At 45.4% G+C, this 19,090-nt stretch overlaps 1 protein-coding gene and 1 pseudogene across 1 annotated transcript in view; one reads left to right on the forward strand and one right to left on the reverse strand.

Moving 5' to 3' along the window:
- The window catches only part of INSR (insulin receptor), a 167,501-nt gene extending 153,168 nt beyond the window's left edge, over positions 1-14,333 (forward strand). Inside the window, exons 16-24 of the mRNA XM_044685385.1 lie at positions 3,519-3,678; positions 5,447-5,549; positions 7,016-7,083; positions 8,410-8,639; positions 9,109-9,219; positions 9,303-9,462; positions 11,123-11,252; positions 11,419-11,553; positions 12,700-14,333. Coding sequence (XP_044541320.1) covers positions 3,519-3,678; positions 5,447-5,549; positions 7,016-7,083; positions 8,410-8,639; positions 9,109-9,219; positions 9,303-9,462; positions 11,123-11,252; positions 11,419-11,553; positions 12,700-13,054 — 1,452 coding nt within the window. The 3' untranslated portion in view covers positions 13,055-14,333. The remainder of the gene's footprint in view (positions 1-3,518; positions 3,679-5,446; positions 5,550-7,015; positions 7,084-8,409; positions 8,640-9,108; positions 9,220-9,302; positions 9,463-11,122; positions 11,253-11,418; positions 11,554-12,699) is intronic.
- Positions 265-1,018, reverse strand: LOC123244494 (annotated as a pseudogene).
- Positions 14,334-19,090: the final 4,757 nt, after the last annotated feature.

Raw genomic sequence — 19,090 nt, forward strand, 5'->3', positions numbered from 1 at the left:
CTTGGGACACCCACAGTTAGCAGGCACAATCTGGATCAAGATCCTGCAATGGAGAAAGATGTGTTTAGAGAGTTAGGAGGGGAACCAGGAGAGGTTAGTGTCATGGAGACCTGGGGAGAAGAAAGTATTGAGAAGGTCATTGAGAGAGTCTTAGCTATAGAGAGGCCAAAAAGGATGAGGATTGAGAAAAAGCCACTGGGTTTGGCATCAATTATTATTTCTTAATGTTTTCATTTTGCTTTTATTTGCTTGATAATGTCACATTTACTCTTGTGCCATAAGTTTGTGTTTCTTCAGTTTCTTTTGGGATATTTCTTTTCTTTTGAGCAACCTCTTCCTCTGGTTTAGGAGCAATCTGCTCCTTTTCAGTAAATATCATCTCAATATGGCAAGGGGAACTCATTTATGGGTTGATACGCCCATTAGCCCTGTAAGCCCATCTTCTCATTTGGGGAGCTTTGTTAACCTGGATATGCTTAATGACAAGAGACTCCACATCCAAACTCTTAAGTTCTGCATTACTCTCTGCATTTTTTTTAAACCCTCACCTTCTGTCTTGGAATCAATACTATATATTGGCTCCAAGGCAGAAGAGTGGTAAGGGCTAGGCAATGGAGGTTAAGTGACTTGCCCAGGGTCACACAGCTGGGAAGTGTCTGAGGTCAGATTTGAACCTAGGACCTCCCATCTCTGGGCCTGACTCAATCCACTGAGCCACCTAGCTGCCCCCACTCTCTGCATTTTTAAGCATATGCAACAAAAATTCAGCACTCTTTTTGGGCCAATGACCTTGTGTCCAACCCCACTCCTTAGTCTGGGCACACCTGCCACCAGCCTCCACCATTGTATCGACAGAAAGAAACACACTATTTCTTCAATGTTGGTAGCTCTTCGGATATGCATGCCCTTGATAGCTTGGGGGTGTTTCACAGGTGTTCTTGAAGTGAACCCAGAGTTTTGAGCCCCTTGACTTGCATGACTTTGTGGGGTTCTCTGAATCAAGAGAATACCTCACCATTTTGAATGATTATCTAGGATGGCTCAAGGGAAGAGAGTTGGCATCGATTATTGACAGCCTTCTCAAAATGTTTAGCCACAAAAGGAGAAATGATAGTGCAGTAATTACTGGGAATAGATGGACAGTTTTTTGAGGATAGGAGAGACATGGATGCATGTGTAGGCAGCAGGGAAGGAGCCAATAGACAAGGGAGAGATTGAAGATAAATGAGAGCGTGAAGGTAGTAGAGGGGGAAATCTTGAGAAGATGGGATAGTTAGATCAGGAAACGACAGAATTGGGATTTGAACTTTCAGCTCCAAATCCGATATTTGTTGCACTAAGCAAAAAGGCTCAATCGCTGGTTTAGCTGATTTTCAGGACTGAAACTTAGTCTGGTCCTCCTTTGTCTCTGCTCACAGCCCCTTGGGGGATCTGTCCTGGGGCTGTCCCAGGATGGCTGGCTCTAATGACTATTAGTATTCAGCCTCTGTCCTCTGGCCCATGACTGATTCTACTTGGAAGAGTGTTACCTTTCAACAGAGTTGTTTTTCTGGTCGATTTTCTTGCTAGTGATCAGGGTCCCATGCTCTGTGTTTGGGATGGGTTTCAGGCTCTTTTTTCTCTCATTCACATTTTCTCTCCAAGCTCTGGTCTTCCATAGGCCTGGGCATCTCAGCTCCAGCACCTGGAAGTCAGTCAGTCACGCAACAAGGATTTAAGCGTTTAATCTTGCCAAGCCCTGTGCAGAGTATCCCTGGCTGAGTGCTGGTGGGTACAAAGAACAAAACCAGACTCTGCCACATTTTAATGGAAAAGGCAACCTGTAAATTTGGCTCTTTTTGTTGTTTCAGTCGTATCTGACTCTTCTTGACCCCATTGGGGGTTTGTTTTTTTTTGCACTGGTTTGCCATTTCCTTCTCCAGTTCATTTTCCAGAGGAGGGCTAGGTGACTCGTTAGTAAGTGTCTAAGGCTGGATTTGAACTCAAGAAGATGAATCTCCCTGAATTCCAAGCCAAGCGCTCTGACCATTGGGCCACCTACCTATCCTGTAACTATAACCCGTAAATAACCTGGCACATATAAAATGTAGAGAGAATAGCTGGCAGGTAATCTTAGAGGAGAGGCACTAGCTGCTACTTGCGTAATACTTTGTCTTGTGAAGAACTTTCCCTGCAAACTTGATGAAATAGATAAAGTAGGAGTTCTCATCCCTGTTTTACAGATGAGGTAACTAAGGCAACGTGACTTGCCCAAGGTACCGCAGGTAATAAATGCCAAGGCTGGACCTTTGGACTTTAAGGCCAAAGTTCTTACATAATGGGGACCTTTAGTGATGCCTTCCTTCCTCTTTTCATGGAAGGTTTTGCCACTGAAGTCATCATTAGGTTATGGGCTTGTTCAAGTATTTCTGGTTTCCTGAAAAAAGCCAGAGGGAAGAATGGAGAAGGGACTGTCAGTGAATCATTACCCTCCCCCCCCCCCTTTCTGAGCCTCTGTTTTCTCATCTGTAAAATGGGAATATGCACTGAACTCCCTCATGGGGAAGGGAAAGGAATAAGCATTTCTACAGCACTATGTGAAGGGCTTTACAAATATGACCTCACTCGATCCTCGCAACAACCTTGCAAGGTAAATGCTGTTATCATCTCCATTTTAGAGTTGAGGAAAACCGAGATGAATAGAGATTACACAAGTTGCCCACTGTCATCCCAGGGTCTAGCCACTGTGCCATCTAGCTGCTTCATTGAGTAAAGTCTTGTGTAATCTTGAAGACATTGTAAAAATGGAACCATAGATGATATTATCATTATTAGTGGAGAGAGCCTAGAACTGAGGGCCCGAAGGTTTGAGTGTGAGTCCCAGCCGTCCCACTGATCTGCTGTCATGTCACTATGGGCAGACTTTCCTTCCTTCTCAGCTTCAGTTTTCCCATCTGAAAAATGGAGCTAATCATCCCTTCCTTGTCAGCCTTCTAAGGACTTCTATGAGGTCATAGAAAACATCCTGAATGCTGGATTTGGGAGCTGAGAGCCCCTGGATTCTGTTCTTTACTCCTTTTTTGACCCTGGGCAATTTACTGCCCCTCCCTGAGCTTGAGTTTCCTTTACTGTAAAATAAGAGAGTTGGACTTGCAGACCCATAGGGTCCGTCAGCCCTAGATCTATGATCTTACGTGTGAATGTGAAAGCATAAGGCAGATGGATATCTGTCTTTCCTGGATAATCTCTAAGCTTGTTCTCAGCTCTCTGATTCTTCGGTGTATTTCTTAACAAAGTGTCCTGCTCAGTTGGGGCTCATGGGAGCCTGAGGTTGTGCCTGCAGCCGGGCACTGAGCTATTGGCTGCTCCCTCAACTTGCTCAAAATGGTGGATTTAGCTGCCTTTGCCCTTCTGTGGATAGCCTAATGGCAGTGAGATTGTAGGTTCATACTAAATCAAGAAAAGAATAAAAGATAACTTCTCTCTTGTTCTTCCTCTCTCCCTTACCTCACCTCTGCCTTTTCCCTTCCTCCAATCAGGAACTACATCTCTGTGTTTCCCGCAAACATTATGCCAACGAACAGGGCTGCAGACTCCGAGGTCTACAGCCAGGCAACTACACCGTTCGCATCCGAGCTACCTCTTTGGCAGGAAATGGTTCATGGACTGAGCACACCTATTTCTACGTGGCCGATTATTGTAAGTTCCCTCTGTCACTCAGGAATGACCTGCCTACGAGGTACCCAGAGCTACGGAGGCTGTAAACCCTTCTAAGACTCTTGGGACATTTTTTGATCTAGCGACTTACAATCTCATGATAGAGATGTGTGTGATCGTGACCAGATGAGTGGCCTGAACAGTCTGTGCTGTGAGAAGAGCGTGCGCATGTGGTAATGAGAAAAAACTTCCTGTAGGAGGTAGGACCGAAGCTGGGGCTGCAGCTGAGAGACTCTCTAGACAAATAAATATATAGGCAACGAGGGCATAAGAAAAGGAGTCTTCCTGCTAAGAGTGGAAAGTATAATGGGTTTGGGGTCCTAAGTGTTCAGATTCTGCCTCTGATATGGGCTTAGCTGTGTGATCCTAGACCAGTCACTAACAAACACTCTTTTAGCCTCACTTTCCTCCGCCAGAAAATAAAAATAATAACTACCCCTTCCTCAGTTGTTGTAAGAATTGTATGAGCCCATTTATGTGAAGAAAATGCTTCACAAACTGTAACACCCTACCTTTGACTAATAATGATGTTGCTGATGATGGTAATAGTAGCAACTGATTTATGTAGCCTTTTAATAGTTGCAAAATACTTCCTATCCGATGTTTCATTTGAGTTTCATAGTAATCCCGTGAGCTTAGATATCATATTGCTAATTTATTGCATTCTACATATTATTGTGTGTTAGCCAATATTCTTACTTTAAAGAGAAGAGACCACAGACTTGCTCAGAGTCACATAGCTGTAAGACTTAGCATGAGGGTTTGAATTGAGGTTTTCTAAACTCCGAGGCTAGCATACCATCTCCTCTGCTATCCTGCCTTCTCCTCACAAGATCTGTGTGTGGCCGGGCAAATACTCCATCTCTCGAGAGCTCAGTTTCCTCACCTGTAACTTCAGAAGCTGGATAAAGATGTCTACGGCTCCTTCCAAAAGTGAAGGTCTGTGGCATCCAGGTAGGAAGCACCAGGAGATCCCAAGCTGATTCAGAGACATGAGAGGAAACTCTCCCAAGACACACCACACAGGGGTAGCTACCCAGGGGTATGAGTCAGATTTAGGGCAGTTTCAGTCTGTTACCTATTAAGCACTACTATGGGCTAGCCACTGTGCTAAATGCTGGTGGCACAAAGAAAGGCAGAAATTGCTTCTGTTAGGAGCAGCTGGGTAGCTCAGTGGATTGAGAGCCAGGTCTAGAGACTGGAGGTCCTGGGTTCAAATCTAGACTCAGACACTTCCTAGCTGTGTGCCTGGACAAGTCACTTAACCCCCATTGCCTAGCCCTTACCACTCTTCTGCCTTGGAGCCAATACATAGTATTGACTCCAAGATAGATAGGAAGGAAGGAGGGAAGGAAGGGTGGGTCTTTGTCCTCAAGGAGCTACATTCGAATGAAGGAGAAGAAAATGTAAAAGAACTACATTCAGATGAGCTATATGTAGTATTAATTGGAGATAATCTCAGGAAAAAGGCTCTAGCATTAAGGAGGAGAAGGTGGGATTTTAGGTGGGTACATGGCTCCTTGAGCAATGATACTTGCATGAAAAATGTCGACCATAGAACTCTAGATTCCAAGGTGGAAGGAATACTTCCTCTCACCTTCTAGAGGAGGGAACTGGGTTTGAGAGAAATGGAATATCTTGTTCAAGATCACATAGCTAGTAAAGATCAGGGGCAGGATTTGAACCTGGGACTCCTGACTCCAAATTGACATTGTTATAAACATTACCTTCTTTTTCATTCTTGTTTTAGTAGATGTCCCATCGAATATTGCAAAAATTATCATTGGTCCAGTCATCATCGCCATTTTCTTGGTCAGCATGGTTGGAGCTGTTTATGTCTTTGTGAAGAAGAGGTGAGTATAAGTGGAGATAATAAAATTTAGGTAACCCAGTGGATAGAGTGCCAGGCCTGGAGTCTGGAGGTCCTGGGTTCAAATTTGGCCTCAGACATTTCCTAGCTGTGTGACCCTGGGCAAGTCACTTAACTCCATTTGCACAGTCCTTGCCCCTCTTTTATCATAGAACTTGATACTAAGACAGAAGATGAGGGTTTCAGAAAAAAGAAGGCAGGGCAGTACCTAGAAATATTTTCATAACACAGAGACACAGCTGCACTCGCAGACACACACACACACGAAAACCTAAATAATAAAAAGTTTACTTTCCTGCTACCACCTGAAGCCCAAAGCCTGCCTCCTGCAGGGCCTCACTTTCCAGCTGTGAGAGTAGTCACTATAAAATAAGGTGGCTTTCCACTGAGAGACCCCTGGTCCTTCGGCTATGCATTTGCTCAGTAAGCATTTATTAAGTACCTTCTGTATGTAGAGTTTGGGGGATTAGTTCAGGACAGATAGTTTCCCTATTTCCATGGGGGTCACCAGGAGATCATCTACCAACTAATACGTCACATTAGACAGTGACAATATTGGAGAATAGAAAAGAATGACTATCCCTTTGTACTTGGGTCATACTTTCTGAGGTCAGAGAAAAGATAATTTATGATTTGGCTGGGCCATATGGTGTAATGGATAAAGAGCTGGCCTGGAAGCCAGGCACACCTTGGTTTAGGTCCCACCCCTGACACATACTATTCCAATACATTCCAATTTTCAGTGCTCTTGACAATTCTCTTAAAACAAAAGTTATGGAAAAGGTTTTAACCTGAATTGGTAGAATGATTTTCTTCATCTGGGCGCTTAGTTTCTATTCCCATTTCCCCCTCTCCCTCCCATAAAATGAATATGTCTTTAAGGTACCTAGAAATCCCGGAATTCCATAGAAAAATGTACAACCTTCAGGATTCTGTAATGGGTCAAATGCCAGGCTTTTATTAAGAATCCAGTGGTCTGGCAACACAGATACTGTTATTCTGAATTGTTATAGGAGTCCTGGGTTTAAGACCAGTCTCTGCAATGTTGGAGAATGGGAGGAATCCAATGGTATATAGGAAGCCAGACTTTTGTTAAGGATCCAATAGTCTGTAGGATTCCCTGAAGAACTGAGTGATTTCTAGGATCTCAGAACTCTGTCCCTTTCAAAAGAATTGAGTCATCCACAGGGTTCCTTGAAAACTCGCATTCTACATGGCTCTATAAGTAATCTGTTCACATGAATGAATTCACAAGGGTCCTTCATCAAAATCTCACCAAATTTGGGGTTCTACCAAGAATCTCATGACCCATAGAATTTCAAAAAGAATCTCATGAGCCCCAGGGTTCACATAAGGCATACAGTGACCTTCAGAATTTCAGCAAAGAACCTAGCAATCTCCAGAGTAGAATCTAAAGCCACTTGGGCTTTTCCTTTCCTGTTATTCCAGGCAAACGGAAGGACCGACAGGCCCACTGTTCGCCTCTTCCAATCCAGAATACCTCAGTGCCAGTGATGGTGAGCACCTCTCCCCGCAGGGATTCGTGGGTTGTTGTTTTTAGAAGAGTTGTCAAATTTTGATTCCTCTCCTCTTGCAGCTGAGTCGTGTGTGTGTGTGTGTGTGTGTGGGCGCGCGTGTGCGAGTGTGTGTCTTTCTGTCTGTCTGTCCAATCCATATGTATCCTATTTGTTTAAGGAATGATTAGAAGATGAGGAGGTGATAGAGTTGATCACTTTTTTCAGCCCATCATCCCTAAGGCCTGGGGTTCTGAGTCCTTGCCACTGATTTGGACTCCAGAGATCCCACCCTCTTTGTGTCCAAGAACACACATGAGAAGCCCAGAGGCTGTATCAGTCCTGCCCTTAGAAGTCATTGGATCATGAATTTAGAATGGGAATAGGAAATGTTTGTCATGAGTGATGTGGTATCCAGTAAACAAAGGGAAACTTGAAGTCGATGGGACTCCATCACATCTCCATCTTGCCGTTTCTCTAAAGTACCTGTGCTCCCTACCTTATACCCCTACCAGCTCATCCCTGGGCAGGAGCAGGAGCAGGGAGCAAGAGACGAGGGTCCACACACTTAGACTTCACTCTTCCCAAAGGTGCAGGTACAAATCCCACTGCTGACTGAGTAGATACCATTTTTAGAGGAAGCCTTGAGGTGATTGTCCCAGGAATGCCTCAGTTCCACTCCTGCCTCAGCCTCCTGTAGCTGTGTGAATGTGGACAAATCCCTTAGGCTTTGCGGACCTCAGTTATACCTCACCTGTAAAATGAGGGAGTTGGGCTCAGTGGCCTCTGAGATCCCTTCTATCTTTAAATCTGAGATTTATAACCAGCAGCCAAAATGGCCCAGACCCTGTGGGGAGCAAAGACCCTCTTGATCACTTTTTTAAAGTGAGGGAGGAAAGAAGATATTTTAATCCAGTTCCTCTGCACATACCATAGCAGGGCCTGGCCCAGGCCACTATTTCTCACAATATCTGAAAAACAGCAGAAGGAACCCTAGACCAGAAGGCCCAGCTTTTTCACCCACTGCCCATAAGATTACATCCCTCTGAGCATGTTCCTTCCTCCATAAAATGTGGACATGGGCATGAATGGCCTCAAAGGGCTCTTCTACCTCTGAGTCTATGATTTTGACCTGAGTTCTTCTCTTAACCCTAACTAGCTTATGGGACCTTGTCTCCCCTCTGGGCTTTGGTTTGTTTTTCCACAAAATGGTCACAGCCTTGTAGGGCTGTGGTGAGATTCTGGGGTGAGAGGGACTGCAAAGCACTCTGCAAAGGGGGAGGAGTGGATATCCCATAAACGCCAGGGGTCTTTTGTGGGTTGTTGCAGTTTATGTACCAGACGAGTGGGAAGTAGCTCGAGAGAAAATCAGCCTCCTCCGTGAACTTGGCCAAGGCTCTTTTGGAATGGTCTATGAGGGCAACGCCAAGGACATCGTCAAGGGGGAGGCTGAGACCCGTGTGGCCGTGAAGACGGTGAATGAGTCTGCCAGCCTCCGGGAGCGTATTGAATTCTTGAATGAGGCTTCTGTCATGAAGGGCTTCAGCTGCCATCATGTGGTGAGTGATGTCTGTGTGTGTTCGCCAATGGTGGCTTTAAGACACGCATCAAGAGTACTTCCAATCCAGGGTCATATATGGGGGAAGAATCACTCAGTAGATACCATGGCCCCAGCCCTCCTCGCCTGTGAAGGTTAATGGAGAGACAGGTGAAGATGAGCAGACCCAGCCTCTGCCTCTAGGGAGCCCCTGGGCTAGAGGGAGACAAAGGAACAGCACATTGGGCCCTGCCCTCAGGGAGCTTCCATCTAGGACCATCATAGATAGCCAAGGTAATGACCATCACAGATCTGAATCCTAAGGAAATGGATTTGGTGCAGAGCTAATGCATCTCTCCCCTTAAAGGGCCCTTCTGGGTTTTGTGACTCTTCCCATTCCCTTGGAAGTTCTTATCTCCACTCCTACCCTACCCCTTCTCCAACCCCTGCCCAGGGACACTTGCCTAAGCCAAACCTTCTTCACCTCACAGGTCCGCCTCCTGGGAGTGGTCTCCAAAGGGCAACCCACCTTGGTGGTCATGGAGCTGATGGTGCACGGGGACCTGAAGAGTTATCTCCGCTCCCTGCGGCCAGAGGCAGAGGTCAGTTGGTCCAGAGGAGAGCCTGTGAAGCAAAACTCTTTTTTGGACCTTTTCTGCCACTCACTCCCCTATTCTCCCTTTAGAACAACCCTGGTCGCCCTCCTCCCACCCTCCGGGAGATCATACAGATGGCTGTGGAGATTGCAGACGGCATGGCCTATTTGAATGCCAAGAAATTTGTTCACAGAGACCTTGCTGCCCGGAATTGTATGGTTGCCGAAGACTTTACTGTAAAGATAGGAGGTAGGTTTTTGGGGAGTTCAGGAGAAAGAAACTCATCTGAGGCTAGATTTGAGTCAGAACTATATTTGCTTGGCTCATTCTGATTCAGTAGAAAATCATTTAGAACCTGCTGTGTTCAGTGTCTGAGAGAGTAAAATTTTAGATAACATATAGTCTAGTTCTACTCCTTTTTCCCAGTGTGACTCAGGACAAGTCAATTAACCTCTCTGGATATCATCTTCTATATCTACAAAATGAGACAGGACTATGATTTTTTTTTAAACTCCTTACCTTCTGTCTTGAAATCAATACTAAGTATCAATTCCAAGGGCAGAAGAGCAGTAATAGGTAATTGGGGTTAAGTGACACAGCTAGGAAGTGTCTGAGGCTTGATTTGAACCCAGGACCTCTCATCTCTATGCCTGGCTCTCTATCCCCTGAGCCACCTAGCTTCCCTGACTAAATGACTTCCATGTTTCCTTGCAGGCAGACAAGTAAAAGTCATTTATTAAGCTCTGTATGCCGGGCAGCATGCTAAGCTCTAGGGATATAAATACAAAAGAAAAGAAAGGCAGCCTCTGTTTTCAAGGAACTTCCATTCTCAAGGGGGAAGCCCACACACAAAAGGAAGCTACAGAGCAGGGGGCCCCACACAGCGCCACGAGGTCTGAAGTAGATCAGAAGGCAACTGAAATAGAATGGCAAAATCCAGGGAGTCAGATACACGCTCAGGATGGGAACGATGCTTCAAATCCACGAACCTTTAAAGATAGGGTTTCCAAAGTCATTTCCAGGTAGTAAATGCTTACCAACCATGTCCCTAGGGGGGGAAACTCTACTAACAGTATACATGGCACACTTTAAAGTTTAATCTGCATCACTTCAGACTAGACAGTGGACAGTTAATGAAGCCCTGATTTGTAGGTTTGCCTATTTCTAAAGTGTAAATGCTCACACTGAAAATTGAACAGTGAGGTCTCTCATGCACTCCTGGTTCCATATCTGGAGCTGGGATCCCTGTCCTCATAAAGTCTCATAGGCGATTTGAGACACCAGTCCAGTTAACCATAGGAGAGGTGATGCAAACATTAGGGGCAAAGCAGTAGTCAGGGTCCAAGGGAGAAGCTGGGCAGGGGAGTTATTGATCAAGTGATCAGAACCAGGCTTCCTGGGAAGAGACAACATGAACTGGAGAGGAAATCGAGAGAGAAAGAAAGAAAGAAATCCAGGAATAGGGAGGAGCACAAGGAAGAGCAAGAAGGCAGGAGAGTTTGTGGTATGTTTTGGGAGCAAAGAGCTTTCCAGTATCCTCCATGGAGTACATGAAGGAAGAGTCATGGGAGATAAATGAGACTAAAAAGCTTAGTCTGGGACTGGATTGTGGAAAGCCTTGAAGGCCAGGCAGAAAAATTTGAACATTATTGAGAAGGCAATGAAGAGCCACTGAAAAGTTTTCCAGCAGTGGAATATCATGATCAGATAATAAAAATGACCAAATCTGTATCTAGACTTGATTCCTGGATCCCCATATTAGTCACTTTAGGGTTTTTATGTAGAATTTGTGGTTAGGAGAGGAGAGATTGATGGTAGACTAGGAGATGGGGAAATGGGATTGGTGGGGGGTGGAATGAGTTGCTCTGTGGGAGCTCTCTCTAACAGCCTCTTAACTCTTTGTCGCCAGACTTTGGGATGACCAGAGACATCTATGAGACAGATTATTATCGAAAAGGGGGCAAGGGTTTGCTCCCTGTGAGGTGGATGGCTCCAGAATCTTTAAAGGATGGGGTCTTTACTACCTATTCAGATGTGTGGTAAGTGAAGAGGGTATGGTGCCTATGCTAAGGGCCTCTCAGGACCTTGTGGCCTTCAGTAAGGAGTTGGAAAGAGGTGGGGTTCAGAGCTTTGGGGAGGCCCACCAGAAGACTTGAGTTTCTGGCCCTTCCCTCTGACCATTGTCTTCATACTTCTTACTCACAGGTCCTTTGGCGTAGTCCTATGGGAGATCAGCAGCCTGGCTGAGCAGCCTTACCAAGGCCTGTCCAATGAGCAGGTCCTGAAATTTGTGATGGATGGAGGGTACCTGGACCAACCTGATAACTGTCCAGAGAGAGTGTAAGTATTTTGAGAAGACAGAAATTGAAATGGGCCCCAGCAAAAGAAATTGCTCTGTATGAATAATACTAACCTTTCTCATTTCGGCAATAAAAATTCCCTTTTTGTATTTCTTTAAAGTATAAGAAATAGCCAAAATTTCTTTTTTTTAATTTAATTTTTATTATTATGCAAAACACACTTCCATATTGGTCATTGTTGTGAGAGCGAAGTTATACAGAACCAAAACCCCCAAATAAAACTCTGAATATGTGGATATGAAAGATAGTATGCTTTAATCTGTATCCATCTGACTCCAGCTGTTCTTTCTCTGGAGGTGGCTAACATAAGTCTTTTGGGAATGTCCCAGATCATTGCATTTATGAGAGTAGCCAAGTTTTCACAGTTGATCATCATACAATATTGCTGTTACTGTGTATAATGATCTCCTGGTTCTGCTTATTTCACTCTGTATCAGTTCATGCAGTTCTTTCAGCTTTTTCTGAAATCATCTGCATGTCATTTCTTATAGCACAATAGTATTCAATCACCTACATATACCACAGTTTTTTCAGCCATTCCCCAATTGTTAGACCTACTCTTGATTTCCAGTTCTTTACCACTACAAAAAGAGCTATAGCCAACATTTCTACATGTATGTAATGTTTTACATACATTATTTCATTTGACTCCCATAATACCCTGGGAATTGTTTAGTCATTTTTCAATTGTGTCTGACTCTTTGTGACTCCTTCTAGGGCTTTCTTGGCAAAGATACCAGAATGGTTTGCCATTTCCTTTTCCAGCTTATTTTACAGATGAGGAAACTGAGGGTAACAGAGGTTAAATGATCTTGCCTAGTTAATAAAGTACCTGAGATTGGATTCGAACAAATTGAGAGTTAGGTGATGCAAATACATTTTTAATAAACTTATTTTTACTGGTGTTTATTATCTCTCCCTTCCATTAGATGTGTGACTGGGCAAATAACTTAACCTCTGTTTGCCTCAGTTTCCTCATCTATAAAATGAGGTTAATAGCTGCAGTTACCTCAGAGGCTTGTTGTGAGGATCAAACTCTGCATCTCTGACTCCTGCCCCACCATGATGCCCTTGGGAAGGTAACTCAGTCTGAAAGGACTCTCTCTCTCTCTCTCTCCTTTTCCAGGAATAGCCTAATGCAAATGTGCTGGCAGTACAACCCCAAGATGCGCCCTACCTTCATTGAGATCATCGAGATGCTGAAAGACGACCTCCACCCCAGCTTCCGGGAGGTCTCCTTTTTTTACAGTGAAGAAAACAAGCCCCCTGAGAGTGAGGAGTTTGAGATGGACTTCGAAAACATGGAAAGCATCCCCCTGGACCCTTCTTCTTACTCCCAGAGAGACGAGGTCCTGGGGAGGGACAATGGGCCATCTCTGGGCCTTAAGGGAAACTATGAGGAACGTATACCTTATACCCACATGAATGGGGGCAAGAAGAACGGACGTATCCTCTCTTTGCCAAGGTCGAACCCTTCCTAACATTTCCCTTTGGGGACAAGTGTTTAAGCCTCTCCCTGGGGCTTTGATGTATGTTCTCACCGGACGGACGGCGCCCCCTCCCCCTCCGGAAATCTCAGGATTCCTCTGATTGCTGCCACCGTGTGACTGACACATGACAGACCCTAACCCTCTCCTCACCCCCCACCCCATTCTCATTTCTGTCGGTCCTGTTGGTCTGATGACTTGGATGCCGTGTTTAGTGCGGTGTTGCCTGGCTATCTGTGGACCTCACTGTGAAACCCGTGTCCTGGGGGAAAGCCTCCTGGGGCTGCTGGCCTTCTGGTCACCGTAGCTTCCAAATGGGAAGCTCCTGAGCTCAGAAAGAAGCTCAGCCAGCTGTGTTTGCGAGCACAGGACGTTTTTGCCAGGGTCCAGGGTTCTCCAAGCAAAGCCCTTGTTTGTGGAGAAAAAAAAACTTTCAAAATTGGGGGCGGAGGAAACTACCAACCGAACCACAAACAAACCCATACACAAATCCTTTTCCAGCAGAATTCCAGGCTTTTCAGGATCCTCCCCAGAAAATGTTTCTTTTAAGACTGAAGGATATTTTTTAAGGAAAAAAAGAACACAAATCAGTTATATTAGTTCCTCAGATTGACCAATAGCTGCTGCTCTCACACTTTTTCATGGGTCTGAAACCCTTGAGTGTGTGCGCCTGTGTGTGTGCGTGGGCACTCGTGTGTCTGTGTTGTGTGTCTGTATTGCAAGTGTGTGTCCCCTTCAGTGTACACACATCAGTGGAAGACTCTTGTATCATTCTTATGGGAGCTTTGGACTTCTTAGAGGCACACGCCTCTTTCTCTTCATCTAGTTTGCTGAGGTGACAGCAAACTCATGACACCAAACTGTTGGTTTTTGTCATGAGGACCCCCCCACCCCTAGTCCTCTCTCACATGCTCATTTATGTTTGGTGATTGCATCTTCTGGGAGCCAGGATCTCTGGGATAGTGGGGGGGAGAGAAAATGGGGTTCAGCTAGAAGCTGGGGATCCTTTCAAGACCAAACAAAGCCAGGGAAGTAAAGTCAATCAGATGGAGGTCTCTAGCTCTCTTCTCCCCTGCTCCCATGGCATCCTGGTGTACACCTTTGTTGGTTTTAACATATTTAATTTTTTTTTAAGTTTTAACATTAACTTCATATAAGTTATTGACTGTTTTTGATTCTTAGGTTTGGGCTTTTTTTGGTCTATGTTCTGCGGGTGTGGCTTCTTTGGTCTGAAAGCAACCCATTGATCTGAGAATAAACTGATTTTAGCTGATCACTAGCCGAGGAGCCAAGAGACACAAGTTAAGTTTGTACTCAACGAGGCTTTAGAAATGATTTATTTTGTTTGTGTGCGCGTGTGTGTGTTTGTGTGTGTGTGAGCACGCACTTGCGTGCCCAGAGCTCTGAGATGAGGCTCAGTGTGGTGGGGGGGTGGCAGGCATGATGGACAGATATCATCCTCTGTCTCTTCTCACCCTTCCTCCGCTTTTCCTCCTCCCTTCTCCAATTCTGTCTCCCTTCTTATGGTCACACCCCCACCCCAACCTCCCTGGCTTTCTATCTCTTCTCTTTCCTCCTCTCATCTTCCGTTGCTCTTCCTCATTCTTTTCTTTTCCTCATTTTCTTCACATCTCTCTCTGTTCTTCCTGCTCCTGGACGCATCTCATCTTTCTCTTCTCTCTTTTTCCTCCTCCTTCCTGTCCTCTCTCAGATGTTCCCTTCCTCCCCATGCCTGTCCAATTTCCTCTCTCTCTCTCATGTATGTTTTCTGTAAATAATAGAGGAAAAGTATTTTAATGCAGGAGAGCCCCCCCTCCCCAAATCATTAGCAAAAAGCAGCCTGGACACATTACCCAGTGTCTGAAGAGAGCGCATCTGACAGTAGATCTCAGTCATGACAGACCGTCCTCTCCTCTAGTCTCACCTCTGTGTCTTCTCCTTGATGCAGGTGGGTGGGTAAGCAGCAGTTCCCAAGGCTGTCCCAGATGGTGACTTGGTCCCTTGGCACAGCCTTTGGCCAGGGCAGTGCTCTCTCGGTCTGGGGCTTGGATACCACTAAGCTCTGGCAGAGGTAGAGACTCCTAGATGGAGGGTGGACTGTGAAATACAGGCCTTAATGTCTATTTATAAACCATAGCTATTTTTCATGAAGTCAGTGGGGCAGCCTAGGTGGAACAAAGTCATTAGTCCAGTTTCTCAGAAGGCTCATCCCCTCTGAAGTTGTGGAGGCGCCTGCCCTTCTTTCCCTTTTGTTTGCCCACTTGTTCTCAGGTGTTCCGTGGCCTTGTCACTCCAGGCTTCCGGGTGCTGCTTCTCCCTTCCCAACATTGTGATTAAGAACAGGATTGAGAAGTAAGAATGATCCTCCTTCCAGCCTCATGAGTTCTTGGTCAGAGAGAGAGGTAAAAAAAAAAAAAAAAAAAAATCTGGGCCAAGTCTGTGGCTAAGACACGGGGGATTCCCCCTTGTACAGATAGGATAGAAGTGATAGCCCTTAAAAGATTTTCAAGGGTCTGATTGGACAAACGGTGCAAACAGAAGAGGGTGAACCCTCAAAAGTCACCATGAGGAGATCTAGGTAGGGCTTTGTGTTTTCCCTAGTAGCCTGTAGGTAGTGAGCGCTCAACACTACATTATCAGGAAAGAAGAGAGATGTATTCTCGCATTTTTTCTAATTCAGAAAGGTTTTCTTATTAGGAAAATAAAATTTATTTATTTTAATATAATATAAATCACTGTAAAATTTGTTTTCTTAAGAAATCAAAAAGCGTGTCAATTTTTATTGATGAAAAATTTGCAGGAGGATGCAGTACGATGATTTTTCCTCTTCTGTCACAGTCTACCTCAGTCTTGTAAGGATGTCTTCAGTGATGGATGGCTTCGGACTGGAAGCAGCTTTTGTCTGAGCCCAGTCTGAACTGGAATGGTTGATGTCAGTGGATATCGGATGATGCTGGGGACCCCGGGGGTGGGATGAGGTCAGTGTGGGCAGACTCAGGTAGAAGGGTCTGGTCCCTCCTCGTGTGATCTAGTGAGTGGAATAGGGATCCCCATGTGTGTCATTCCCCACCCCCTCTTTTAGCCTTTCCCCCAACCCCAAGATTTGATAGAATACCATTTCAGAATAACATTTTGACCTTGCCATCTGGTTTGGCTCTACTCTGGGCTGTTTCCCCCCGGGGGGATTCAGTAGGAGGTTGCCATCTGAAATGAAGCATCCCATGTCTCTCCTGGTTCCCACCCTCAGGAATGGATCTAATTCTTCCGTCAGAACTTTGTGGTCTCAGTGACCTGTTAGAGCCTCGTGAGTACAAATCTGTTGTGTGGTTTGATCATTTCAGGGAAAGTCTTCATGGGGAGCAGAATTACACAGGTTGAGCTATTGTCAATGTTAAAAAACCATGTGCACCTTCCCCATCTGGGCCCCTGGGTGCACTTGGTGCTGGACCTCTACTCAAATGTACAACATAGATTTTTTTTTCATTTTATTCTTTGGATGGAAAAATGCAATTAAAAAATAATTTACAATGCAGCATATATTCATAGAAACAAAGAGGAAATTGGCACAATCTGGATTGGTTGTTGACTGGCCTTCAGCTGACCTCTGCTGGCTCTTCTTAATTCCCAAAACTCATACGGATCAGTGGAGCAGGGTGACCACCTTCTGGGTTCAGCATACAAGGGCCTGGAAGTTCAATACTTATATAAGAGTCTATATACTACTCCACAGGCATCATTCAGTGCCAAAATCAATAGCAGCTTTGATTTATTCTTCTCTAGTATACTGTGCACAAGAGAATTGCTCTAATCTTCCTCCTCTCTTGGAGTTGTGCACGCTTGGATATATGGAGTAGGCTTGTTTTAATGCAGATCTGGGAGGAGAAACTTATTAATGGGGTGAAAAAGTAGGCAGGTGTCTTGCAGAAAGCCAACATTTGCATCTTGCCGAGAATAAACTTTTGGGCTGAAGAAATGGGTGACAGCTGAGTTGGGGAGCTTTGGGTGATGCTAAGACTAAATCTCTGTATGCTTCAGATGACCAGTTGTGACTGAGACAACCACAAAGTTGGCATGGGGGTGGTGTGGGTGTGGGGAAGAGGCCTCCAGCTTAGCTTTGGCCTTCCTCTGGCTGCAAGCAGGGAGGATCCTAGAAAGAAATCCTTTCATCTGTAAAAAGACTGAATATATTCTCCTATTTGCTTGGATCTGAGGGTTTGAACAGGAATGGATGGGGTCAGGATCTAAGAGCCGTATTGTGAGGAGGTCATAAGCATGGATGTTCCTCTGATGGGTTAGTGGGGTAGAAGAGGGGGAAGAGGAATTGGGAGGGGGAAGGTAGTGCCAGGTCTCTGTGCTGTGGCTGTTTTCTTGCTGTTAATTCTTGGTGCCTAACTGAGACAAAGTGTGACAGCTGGTAGACTTCAGCCTTAAATTCTTGCACACCTCAAATTTTCTCTGGCCACAACATCCCATTACATTCGCCCTTGGCAGACTTGGCTACATTGAGCTGAACTTGCTGTACAAGATTTGGTCCTTGATGGTGTTGGGAAACCGTAGATTTCATGGGGGTTCTGAGCTCTGATGGCCAGCTGGCTCATTTCATTTCTGGAAAAAAGGGCTAAAGTTAACAAGTTTCCGTCAGGATGGGTGAAAAGAAACCTTGAAGGAGCCCCGAGACCAGCTGATTATGGGGACTCTTGTCATCCTTCCTGAATGAGTTTTGTGCCATCAATATGCTCGGATGAGGTTTTGATGTCCCTCCACCAGGGGCTACGGTGATCAGAAAGGGAAGATTTCCATCTTTCTGCTCTCTCGTGGCTCTATCCTCAGTCGCCAAATGAAACCTCAGCCACGTACTTATTTCCAGATGCTTTGAAATCAAAGCATTAGACCAGCTGGAGAAAGATGTGGGATGCCTTTGGGGATGAGAAGATTAATTACAACTTTCTATAGACTTCAACCAGAACTAGCTTTGTTCTCCTCTAGCTCTGCTTGGACATGAGGCAGGAATGGTGACTGGCTCTGAGAGCTTTGTTGTTTTACCACCATCTAATTGCATTGTATCATTAAGACTCCTCAGCAAGGCCCTAGAAAAAAGACCTTTTCTAGGATGGCTTCAAGGTAAAAATTAGTTTCTGTCTCTTAAGTTGCTCAATAGCCAACATTTAACTTTGTCCTGAATTCCCCTTTGTACCAGCAGGAGGGGAGCCAGCCCTGGCTGCAGAGGGAGGCCCCTTGGCCAGAATAGCTGGGAAGGAAGAGGAAGAGGGTGTCCTCTCCTCTTCCGGTCACCCCCAGGCTAGCTCTAAAGTCTGCCTTACTCAGCCTTTAATTCAATTCTTTTTTTTTAAAGTCAAATACATCAATAGTGAACACAACAGAACGGAAACTGGCAATGGGGAATTCTGTGCTGCCTGTAAAACAAACTCATTTTGGCTTAAACAGGATAGTCAGCTGTCCCATCTAGTTAGGAGGTACCACGGGAGCCAGTTACTGTGCCTCCTTGCATTGGCAGGTGCATCCCATGGGCCACACCCGCCATCATGGGTGTCATTCCCACATGTGGTCATGCCATGGCCGTTGTAGGCTGCCCAGCATCTGTCTGCTTCCTGAAGGTCTCGGGCCACATTTCTCCCTTTCTGGGAGTCTCCTAGGCTTATGGATGACTCTGCTTCCATCCTTCATAAAGGTCTGTATTATATAGGCTGAGAATGTTGGGTTTTTGTGTGGGAAAGACACAAGGATGGTCCCATCCATCCTTCCCCCAAACGACCTCAGGGTCTCTGAGATCAGGGAGAAGAAGGAAGAGGAGATGGTAGTGTGGCTCCAGAATTAGAGCAACGGTTTGTATATAGGGGGAGAGTGTGCAGTTCAAAGGCTGAATCTGGAAGGAGTATTGAGTGGAGTTTGGCTTGGGCCCGTAAGAGATGGGCCAGGCTCCCAGTTGCCTTGGGAGTCCCTGAGAGGAGCCTATTCCTCAGGTCCCAGAATGGTGCCAGTTCCTCTTGCAGATGCCTCCAGCTTGACAAT

Source organism: Gracilinanus agilis, chromosome 1 (genome assembly GCF_016433145.1).
Source record: "Gracilinanus agilis isolate LMUSP501 chromosome 1, AgileGrace, whole genome shotgun sequence".
Lineage (NCBI taxonomy): Eukaryota > Metazoa > Chordata > Mammalia > Didelphimorphia > Didelphidae > Gracilinanus > Gracilinanus agilis.